Raw genomic sequence first — 10,773 nt, 5'->3', positions numbered from 1 at the left:
AACATGTCCTTTCTGGATTCTTGGGACAAAATTAATCTCACCTAACTTCAGACATCTAAAGCAGAGAGATTTATGCTGATCACTGCCAGCTCCCGCTATAGTCAGTGAGGAGAACCAGACCCTTCTAGAGACCCACTCCTCTGACTGACTGCACGCCACGGCCCTTCACGGACAAGGCAGAGAGCCCAAGGGGACCTCATTCATTCAGATGCAAACATCCAAATTGGCAAGATAAATTCCACTGTCTGTGTTAGATCTTTATTAACCCCCTTCTATTAATATGCTCAAGATTACAAAAATGTACATTTTGACAATTTAACAGTTTCAGCTGTAATGCTTTTGTATTCTTATTGATAAATAATATGCAAACCATTAAAAAGCCCCCTATAAAAAGGCATCATTTTTTTGGTATGTCTGCTTCTACCAAAACAAGAATAAAATATAGACAAGTTTAGTGATAGCTGCAAATGTTACTGTTAATGCGAAATAGATACCAATACCCTACTCTCAGGCATTGTAACGTTTCCCCATGCGGAGCAGAACCAAATCTTAAGTAGGCAAATTATTTCATTCAGTGAAAAAAGTTTCTTTTAATAAATAAAATATTTGATATGCCGGTTTTGATGAGATGAAATTATTATATGTATCAAAGCCTTCTTAATTAAAAGCTACAAATTATTGAACAAAACTGAATTCAAAAACTTTCAGGAAACAAAACTTTTAATAAAGAACGCGGGTGTTTGTGTTTATAAATATATATACATATACATACAAATAAGAGGACTGTAAGGGATGAAATTGCTTTCCTTTACACGAAAGAACAGAGCGGTCTCTGTGCACTGCAAGCATTACCATTTAGTTGCCTCATGCAACTGCTTTCGCTCCTGCAGGCCCTGTTCACGTTTTTGTTACTGGCTTGTATTTTCTCCTGTAGGAGTTCAAAAACAAACCTGCCTGTCCCCATAGCTCTAGCATAAGGAAAGGCAAGGCTTTGCTTCTTAATAAAACCCCACTTTTTTCAATACAACCGTATGCCTATGGGATTGTAAGATTTCCACAAATATCTTGCAAGATCTGCTAAATAATTTTAATATTTGTTCAAATTAAGGTCCCTCATTTTAGAAATAATCAAAACACAATCGATTCTTTTACAAAAGAGAACTGGGCAAAATATTCCATGGAATAAGAGTAAATCTCATTTAGTTGTCCCAGACAGACTGCTTCAAACATTGAGGTCTAAACAAAAGATAGCCATCTTATGCGAAGAGATTAATATATACACAGAGGATAAAACATGTATACACACTGCTAAATATACATAAGGCCTAGAAAATTAGTATTTTCTGAAAAGGCAGTGTTTGTGACTGTATTCTGTGCACAGCTTTCTCAGATGAATTGCAAAGGAAATCTTGGTATCTCTTGGCAGGTAATGTTGAAATCAGCCCTTAAAGGATTTACAAGCTGACAAAAACCATAGGCAGCTACCGGGTCTAACTCTATTGTATGTTACTTATTAATTAATATTGCCCTTTTTAGGTTTGGGAAAGCTTGTATACTTTCCTCAGTTATAAAGTAGATCTTCCATTCACTGGCACAGTATTCTTTTGTATGTAGGTTGGTTTTTTGTCCCCCCCTGTGTAACATTTCTTAAGCTTCAGCTATCAGCGCTGAGTGCAGACAGCCTAATTTCAGGTGCCTGAAGTAAGTACAGCCTGCAGCTGCTTGCTCTGCCCATCCCTGGAGGGAGGTGTTCCAGCAACCGGGGAAGCCACATGTGATTTGAAGCAGCTATGCAGAGGCCCCACTCTACATCCTCCCATCCTAGGTAGCCCCAAGTCAATGCAAGTTTAATAGCCCGGAGTATGAACTGTGGGACCCCGGAGTTGCTTCCTGTGTGATTCATCCTCCCTAGCTAGAGACAGACCAGGGAAAACCGGTAATTGCTTTAGGAACTTGAGTTTAACCCATCCAGAGATGTCAGAGTAAACCCTTAGGCTAACAATGGAAAACCCAACATTACCTTTGCCTTCTTCGTCATGCAGTCTAAGCTTTTTTGTCTGACAACCCTCAAATACGACATTTTTCCCCCAGACAGTATAGCAAAATATTTTATGTTTTTTATGGCCGACTGGTGGTGAATTGAGCTGAAATGGGAAAGCAAAATGTTTACACAATAAAACCATAAATCATTTTGTAATCATTAACAAGCGTTCTCAAAATCTTACTGCTGCCAATTAGAAACCCAATTCACTGGAACTGGTCACTCACTGTATTATACAAAGGAAAAAAAATAGTCATTGGTCCTTCATGTTCTGAAAAGGGGGATGTGATAGTAGCGGTCGTCCTCAGTCAGGAGAGAAATCTCATTCCATTCCCTTCGGTATTCATCTGGATAGTCTACTTGAAATTCCTCAGTATTAAACTTATGCAGTCTGTAAACTCTTATCTTTACTTCAAGTAAGTATCCAAGAAGAGACAGTTCAACCTAAAGATGAAAGAAGTCTGTAAGACATTTATTTCTAGACTTAAAAAACTAAACCGAAGATAATCCAAGTTAAGACAAGTCACCTAGCTTCAAAACAAGGAGTAAAAGGGGCCCTTTTGTGAGCGAAGTAAGGAAATTAAAAGTTGGAGGGTATTCTCAATGTTCCAACAGTCCTTCCACTGCTCTTTTGCATGTAGAGGATATTCTGGTTAATGCTTGACACTTTGGAAACATCCCTCCTCCACCTGACAATACATAACCTGCTCCCAAAGCCAGCTCACACAGCTTAGTGGGGAGCACGAAGGAACTATCCATTATTAAAAGACTGATACACCTTGAAAAATGGGAAGCCTGCCACCTTGTGATCACTTGCTACATGAGGGAAATATAATAGTAAAAGGAAAAAACTTCCTTGTACTTCATGTATATGAAACTTGAGAACTGGCCTCTTCATTGACGCTTCTTGCAAAGGATTGTTTAATCTGGAAAAATGCTTTGGAAAAAGCTCATATCCTTAGGCATAGCCAGACAGAGCAAAACTTGTCCAGTTATAATCAAATTGCTCCTGAAGGCGACTGCAACATGTAACAGTTGAACTGAATTTGATTATAAAAAATAATTTCACCCATTGGAAAGTGAAACTATTTGCAGAGTGGCAGTGTGGAGCTTAAATGTCAGTACTTAACACCTCACTAAATATAAAATTGAAAAAAAAATCTTAACATATAAAGGTGAACAATTAATAGAGTTCTCATTACCTACTCTTAACAGACATTACATCTAATGAGAACCAAAGAGAGGGGAAAAAATAAGTGATGATAAAGGGTTTGGCATGGTGAAACAGATAGGAAAAGCAAAACAACAGGTCAAATCTGCATAATTGAAAATTATTTTACATATAAAAGTTATCATTGTTCTAAACTATGTCTCACTGATAGCTTGCAGCATTTATTTCTGGCCCAGCAAGAAAACTGTCCATCCCACTTTACTCTACTACAGTTTTTTTCCTGGAAGGTAAATGACAAACCTCAGTCCACTTCCCCACATCCCAGAGAAAAAAATTGAGCCAGCTATCACGGATGATGTATGATATATTCACCAAATCACGTCAGAGATGGAATAAGTTTTGTGATGTATTTTTCATTTATATTATTACCTGGTCTAGGCAAATAGAGTCACCTATGGAGTTGAGATGATTCATCATGAAACTCAAAGGGTCAGATGAAGAATCACGAGCAAAGAGAAGGCTAAAAAGGTTGTGTATGGGTTCTTCCCTGTTCTTTATCTGCTCATAGGCTTCGACAACTTCGTAGAGCATGATGAATTTTATGGCCTCATACAGTTTGTGCTCCTTGCTCTCATCAGAAAAGAGTGTATTACACACGTTTCCTCTTTCTTCATGATCTTTAGTAGCACTTATTTCAGTCCACTGGAAAGCACACAGAAGAATATTAATCAAATTATTAAGAATTCTATTTAATATGAAAGACTCCAAAACAGGAACAATTGCCAGTCTGTACTATACCATTATTGTGGCCAAATGGTGGTACAAATAAGCACGTGGCTCTTTGGGATCCGCAGTGAAATTTGAAGCCTTACACATTTCAGTTTCCATTTATCCAGCTGAACTTATTTGCTACAGACAGCTCGAAGCATCTGGATGCTAATGATAATCTACGAGAAATCAAATGTAATTCCCCTGTACAAAAGCCACTCTCCATCACCACAGAAAAATCCAGGTATCACTGTCAGTAAAGAGTCTCACAGAAGCGTAACCACCAAAAGGACCTCAGAAAGTTACAGGAAATCTGTGCGGGTGCATCAGACATACACACTGGGCCATAAGCAAAGGTTAGATTAAGTGATGACTCCTGATCTGTTTTTAACTTACAGCTTCCAAAATTCAGTGATTTTCCTCTATAGTACCCTTTACATTAAAGTTATCCTAGCTTGAATTCTTTAGATGCTGAGCCCAATTCAGAAGCATGACGATTAAAAGGAACCTATACAAACTGGACAAGCCAGCATGGCATTATGAACTGTACACTTTTGTATGTCTTCAGTGTGTTCTGCTTCATGAGGTCAAGGTAAGTTGGCCACACAAGAAGGGACATGACAAAGACCTGCACGGGACATGAACGGGGTAGGAATTTCTCATTCTGCTCACGGCTGGTAACGAGATCTCCTGAGCTCTCTGTTGCTCTAGAGGGGTCAAAAGTCAGTGCTCACACCCAGAAAATGGCCCATCCAGGAGACAATGTTGGATTGGGTATCAAATCAGAAAGCTTAAAGCACCCAGTCCTGAACACAGTGGCTAAAAAGAGTCATCTGGAACTGAGAGGTTTTCTGGGATCACAGTAAGAGATGACGCTCAATGACTGGGATTCAAATGAATTTCAGTTAATTCTGTGCTTGTATCATTTATATGTCGAAGTGGCCATAAACTGAATTGCAACAACAAAAATCTAATTTACACATGAATACTAAATCGAGAAACAGATCCCCCATCTCCTCATGCATTCCTGAAGACTTTCCTTACAGGTTAAAAATGAGACCAAGTGGATGAACCACTACTGCCCCTTTGCTAGAGGACCTCTACTACCTAAGCGAAAAGCCTGTCCTGAGTGTAAAGCACCTACTAACCAACATGGCCCAGGCACAACAGCATCTGCAGGCAGCAGCCCACAAGCTGATGACGGAGCTGGAGAAGGCAGCAGAGAGGCAAACGTCTCCAGCTTACCCAACAACCAGGCACTCTTCTGTGGCTTGGTCAATGGAGGCAAGTCTGGAGTGAGGCCCAGACTCATGAGTTTGGGGTGCGTAGCAAGCTTCTTGGAAAAAGAGTGTGCAGGTATATGACTAATACTCCTTGAAAGGCTTAAAATACCTTTGGCAGCGACCACTCCCTACCACCCCTGTATCTTAAAACCATAGCTGGAGCAGACAGGTGCATCTATAAGCCTCAGACACTAAGTAATATTTACTAAATCTGGCTATCCAAACTCTGTGGAAACACACAAGGTTTCCTACAGTATCAGCTGTATAAAGAACTAAGTAGACAGTTAAATACAGCAGAACCTGAACTCCCAGTGCTGGCTCTTTAGCACTTTTCACACTACTAAATGTACCGTAAAACCCTGTTAATGAAAATAGGCAAAAATCCCTCTCATTGGCCAAACAGCATCTTTATAAAAATAAAATAAAGTTGGGAGCTAGACCTCATGCCCAGTGACAGCATAATGCATAATACAGCTGCTCTGCAACAATTTGTTAATTGTACAAATTTGTTCACCGTACTGACTTGAAACTTCTTTCTGTACAAACATCCAGTTTAAATGCTTCATGCTAAGGAACTAACATCAACTTACAAAGAGCTACAACAGGATAAAAATAAAAGCCTAACAACCCAACACTGGCAAATGCGAAGAGCAACCAGAACAAAATGATAACTGCATGCAAGAACCGCCAGGCACGTCTCAAGAAGACAGGCAGTTGTCACTGTGGCACGGCAAGGTTGCAGGCAAGGGACAAGGACCAGATCTCTATTTTAATTCCCTCTTTTTATTACTAATGCTTTGTTTCTAGAACTAAATCAGTCTCTTTGTGGTTTGTTGTTTTTCTTTAAGTAACAATTACTATCACTGAAAATAGGGTTTAAAACTACAGAGTTGTGGCTCATATACACAGGACCGCATAAAAGGAACTAGCTTAAATGTGTACCAGTAAAATAAGCTGTTGTGGCTGTGGTAAGACAACCCAGAACCGTAAGCTGTATTGTAGAATTAAAAATGACAGTTTAAGGTCTGATATACTGGATAATGGATGCCTTCAGAGAAGCGTTTCAACCTAATCTTGGCCAAAACCCTGGAGTCCAGCAAATACCAGTATCCATTTGATGGCTGTGACCCAGTAGAGCATAGAAAGCAACTGCCCAGCAGGAGGAAGATGGGGAGGAGAGGGGTGGTGGTGTGTTAGGAACAGCTTGTGGCAAAGGAAATAGAACAGTCCACAGCTCGCGCAACTGCAGACACGCAGGAACCCCAGGGGAGCACAAGGAAGGTGCAAGGTCCTGTCAGGCCTAATTTTTATCACTGTTTCAAAAGGCTTTGGGGCTACTAAAACTCCCAACGTTTTAAATATGTAAGTAAGAGTTACACTTCTGGTTGGGAACGCAGGCTATCTGGCTCTGCTGAGCAGAGGGGGCAGTGAGGCTGACAGGTCTTTGTAATCAAGTGCTTCAGGTTACGGAAAGAAATTATAGTAAAACTGGATAAATACAATGTTTCATGGAAAGAGAAGCAGAGGAAAGACAATAGTTTGAAAAGAAAATGCACTATTCATTTGTTCCCTCCCATTTGGGGAGGGAATCCAGGAGGATCTCATACAGCATGTTGTTATTTTTAATCAAAATGATGAGGTGCTGCAGGAGCCACTTGATGGCAAGGGCAACTAACCGTGCAGCAACTAACAGCTGTGGGGAGGATGGCCTCCCTAACTTTCAGGGGGACCCCTAGTATTTAACCTAGTAGATCCCCAAAAGCTGGATTCTCCTGCAGGGGAGGCGATGGTCTGCCCAGCAGCTCAGCACTATGAACCTGGTAGGGAGGCTGACTGCCATAGAAACATGTAACAAGGAACAGTTCCCTAACTCTATCTCAACTTGTTTCTCAGTGATTTTATTCCCCCAGCCATTTCCTAAATACTCACATTTGTCTTTAATGTCTCCATACATTTGCGCAATTTACCAAAGGCATTGGGACCCATGTATCTTTCTGGCCCAAAACTGTATTGCTGAATCCAGTTGCAACCTTGAGAATACAAAAGCTTTTCAGGGAGCTGGGGAGGGGGGGGAAAAAAGCTAATTAAGTAGAGATTATAACCATAACGAGAAGTAGAATATAAAGTTATATAAACTTGTCTACACACATTTTAATTTACAATGTGGTTCTGTCCTCTGGTTGTACAGTTCAAACAACAACAAAAAAATGGGCTTGGGAACAACTCAAATGTTAAGAAGGAGGCTCCATTTGACTGCCCAGTCCTTAAGAATCTTTTAAAGCAGGGCCAGCCAAAAAAGAAGAAAATATGCTCTCAGCAAAATATATAACCCACACTCTGGAAAAGCTGGACACATCCAAGCTCAGTGAGGTTTTTAGGATTACAGACACCTTCCAGCTTGCACACGTGTCCCCACAGGCAGCAGCTATAGCTCCCCACCTCCCCGCTGCTGTCTCCTGCCAGAGCTCCTGGAGCCCAGGGCAGGATTCCTGCTGCTCCAGCAACACACTCGGCAGCTCCCAAGCGAGCCACTGGACTTTGCATGGATGTGGATGAGGAGGATTCAAATATCCTTTTGTGTTAAGGGAGTGACATCTAGCAGGGTGGCAGTAACATTTATACATCCACTTTTTTTTTTTTTTTAATAACCATTTAGACTGACGTTCACTTCAGTACGTTTACATCAGGGACACTTTTTCAATTAAGTGTAGTTCAAAGAGTTTGAAAAACTTCTCTTTAAATTCTGATAATGATTCTCCTCTACTTCCATATCAGACACATCAGTTTTCACATTGAACAAAGCTTCCTTCTGCAGTGCAAGGTCACCTGAATCATGTTCACTTAGGAAATGAATTTTACCTTTAATATATCTCTCTCCTTCATCCATGATGGAAAAGGAATGCCTTGGCTGAATATCTGAAAAAGCACTGCTCTTAGTACACAATAGTTGTCCCTCCTGACTTGTCGCAGATATTTGATGTGATAGCTCCAAAACAATTCTTCATATGCCTAGAAAAAGACCAAAAAAATTTAACAATAAACTTTTTAAACCTCAGACCAAACCCATGTTGAATTGGAGTCCAATTCCGAACTACTTATAAGGGGGGGCTAGGGGAAAGAGTGAGTATATTTGTAAGTTTTATATACACAAAAATGTTCTAACTTCATAGGTTTTGTAAACTCCTTACGCTGGCACTGCCCCTTAAGAGTGATTTTGCACTCTCTCCAAACCCAGCAACTTCCTCCAGTCTCTGCACTGTTGCTAGTGTAAACATTCACATGGTCAACCAAAGCAGGACAGCGAAGACTTCTTTGCCATAATAGCTTTAACCCCGACCACTTCACAACATGTGCCAACACATGGGGTGGAGCAGCCAAAGGGCAAGAACAGGCGTCTGGAGAAAAGTCCTTTTGGCAGAAACATCATCTTGCACTGACCTGAATCCATCGTGCAATGGTGACCTAAGCAGATCTGGCAGCTCTGTGCTGAAGTGGATAGCCCTTCTTCCAGCTACGCGCTCCCTGTATTTCCTCTGCATTACCTCTGGCTCTCATCTGAGCCCTTGGTGAGACAATTCAGATCAATAAACTAGCAGAGAATTAGAAAGAGGACTCTACAGTTCCACAGGCTGCTGCATCAGTCTCACAGTTTGCTTCCTGAAGGGGGCAGGAAGGCAGTCCCAATTCCTGGTCCTCTGTCATCTCAGTTGCTTCCTCACCCCATCCCAACACCACTTCTCAGCTGCTACTTCTCACCGCTACCCTTACTTTGCATTGGCTGTGATAGTAAGCCTACTGAATTCATCCTGCTGGGGGAGCTTCCTGCTGCTTCAGCAAGCTCAGGTGGCTCAGACAAGGGTCCTTCAGGATGACCGGCTCTATCAGCTCACCATCTTCATGAACCACATCCAACAGAAGACGTAAGAGCGAGCACAAAAGAGGGAGAGGGACTGCTTAGCTAGAATGAGGTGAGGAAAAGGAGGAGGCAAGACAAGCAAAGGACTGCCCCTTTTGGGGACTGCAAGCAGGTTAGGCTGGTTCAGGATCTCATGAGACCTCATCCTAAAATGTGCTCCTTACTGTCATAACTTCTACGTGATATAACCAGCCATCCACCGACTGCTCTATATAAAGGAGTCTCCTTTTCAGCTCTGATCACCTAGAAGGCTCATGGATTTTCTGAAAGGCTTGTTGCCCAGTCTGTTTTTGCAAATGTATTAAAAGTTTTGCTATCTTTTGTTACTTGTTCCTCCAAATCACTATTGGCCTTGTTGTGTGTTGTCCTGGGCACTTTTGGTATTGCTGTGTTCCTGCATTTAATCTGGCAAAGTCGGATCCTTTGTTAACTTCTTAAAGAGAAGTTTTTCAAACTCTTTGAACTACACTTAATTGAAAAAGTGTATCTGTTCATCATGTGGACACAATTCCAGCTTTTTGAAAGACATCATCTTTTTTCTCATAACTCCCTTATGCTGCTGTTTAGCCTTATCAGCTTCATCTTACCCTTTCTTAAGTCCTTCTTGTTATGCATTTGCTCTGTGATTCCAATACCATGACCTAAAGCTATATATATATGTCAAGTACACCGACCATAAATACTCAAGACTCTTAGCTGTCTTTTAGCTTCTTTTTAACATACTTCCTTGTTTTTATGTAGTTTCCCCTTCTGAAGGTGGATGCAATTGTAGTAATTTTTTTTGCTTTGTTGTTCTTGCAAGGATGTTGAATGCAAGTATGTGCTGTCTCCTGTTCCAGAGAACAGCAACAGAAATTAGAAAGTGACATTTTGAGGCAGATCCCATGCACTACTCAGGGCCAAGGCAAGGATTGCTTCCTTTCCTAAAGGCTCCCTGAAAAGCTGATCCATGAAACAGTCATTGGCAGCACCTTGACATTCAACCCCACAGCTGTTGCCAGTGCAGATGGCTAGTTGGTGTCTCTCATTACTACTGCATCTCCTGCCCCCTCTGCCTTTTTGATCTCTCTCAGCATCTCATGGTCAGTGTTCCCACCATCATCAGATAATCAGAAATATGGACCCAGTGCTACATTTGTCCTGTGCTGGTCTGAAATGCCACACCATGAGGATAGGAGGATATAACGTCACAGTTAGCTGAGTCACTGGATTTGACTCTACGCTTAACAGATACTAGCACTCTACCACCGGCATAGCTACTTTAGCTATAAGTTTTATGGGAAAAGTAAAAATCCAGCCCATGGTCTTTGAGCCTACCTTGGTGACTAAGGCTTAAAACAGCTGAAACAGAGAGCCATAAAACATGTGTTTGCTCTTCTTTGCTCCCGAGACCCATCCCTCTCACAAGTTAGCGTACTGTAGTGCTGCTCCAACCTCAAGCACTGGTCAGGGCCCTTCAGAGGGCATCGCTGCTCCCGCCATGCCCCCTGCCACGCTGCCTCCATTAATGGCCACCAAGATGTAGCTGCCAACAGCCCACTGCACGTGCAGTAACAGATGTCTTTTGCGGGAAGTGCAGCTGCCATTTCTGCCT

At 41.5% G+C, this 10,773-nt stretch overlaps 1 protein-coding gene across 3 annotated transcripts in view; it reads right to left on the bottom strand.

Annotated features, from left to right (window-relative positions):
* Positions 1 to 242: 242 nt before the first annotated feature.
* Positions 243 to 10,773, bottom strand: part of OTULINL (OTU deubiquitinase with linear linkage specificity like) — a 28,292-nt gene continuing 17,761 nt past the window's right edge. For 2 of the 3 annotated variants that reach the window (XM_076330352.1, XM_076330354.1), the window contains exons 5-8: positions 8,123 to 8,272; positions 7,193 to 7,321; positions 3,642 to 3,914; positions 243 to 2,485 (exon numbers count right to left, since the gene is read on the bottom strand). In XM_076330352.1, the coding sequence (XP_076186467.1) occupies positions 2,306 to 2,485; positions 3,642 to 3,914; positions 7,193 to 7,321; positions 8,123 to 8,272 (732 nt within the window). In that variant the 3' untranslated portion in view covers positions 243 to 2,305. The remainder of the gene's footprint in view (positions 2,486 to 3,641; positions 3,915 to 7,192; positions 7,322 to 8,122; positions 8,273 to 10,773) is intronic. The other variant, XM_076330353.1, reaches the window with a different exon arrangement.

This window comes from Aptenodytes patagonicus, chromosome 2 (assembly GCF_965638725.1).
Source record: "Aptenodytes patagonicus chromosome 2, bAptPat1.pri.cur, whole genome shotgun sequence".
Classification (NCBI taxonomy): domain Eukaryota; kingdom Metazoa; phylum Chordata; class Aves; order Sphenisciformes; family Spheniscidae; genus Aptenodytes; species Aptenodytes patagonicus.
This window is presented reverse-complemented; position numbering and strand designations above follow the sequence as displayed.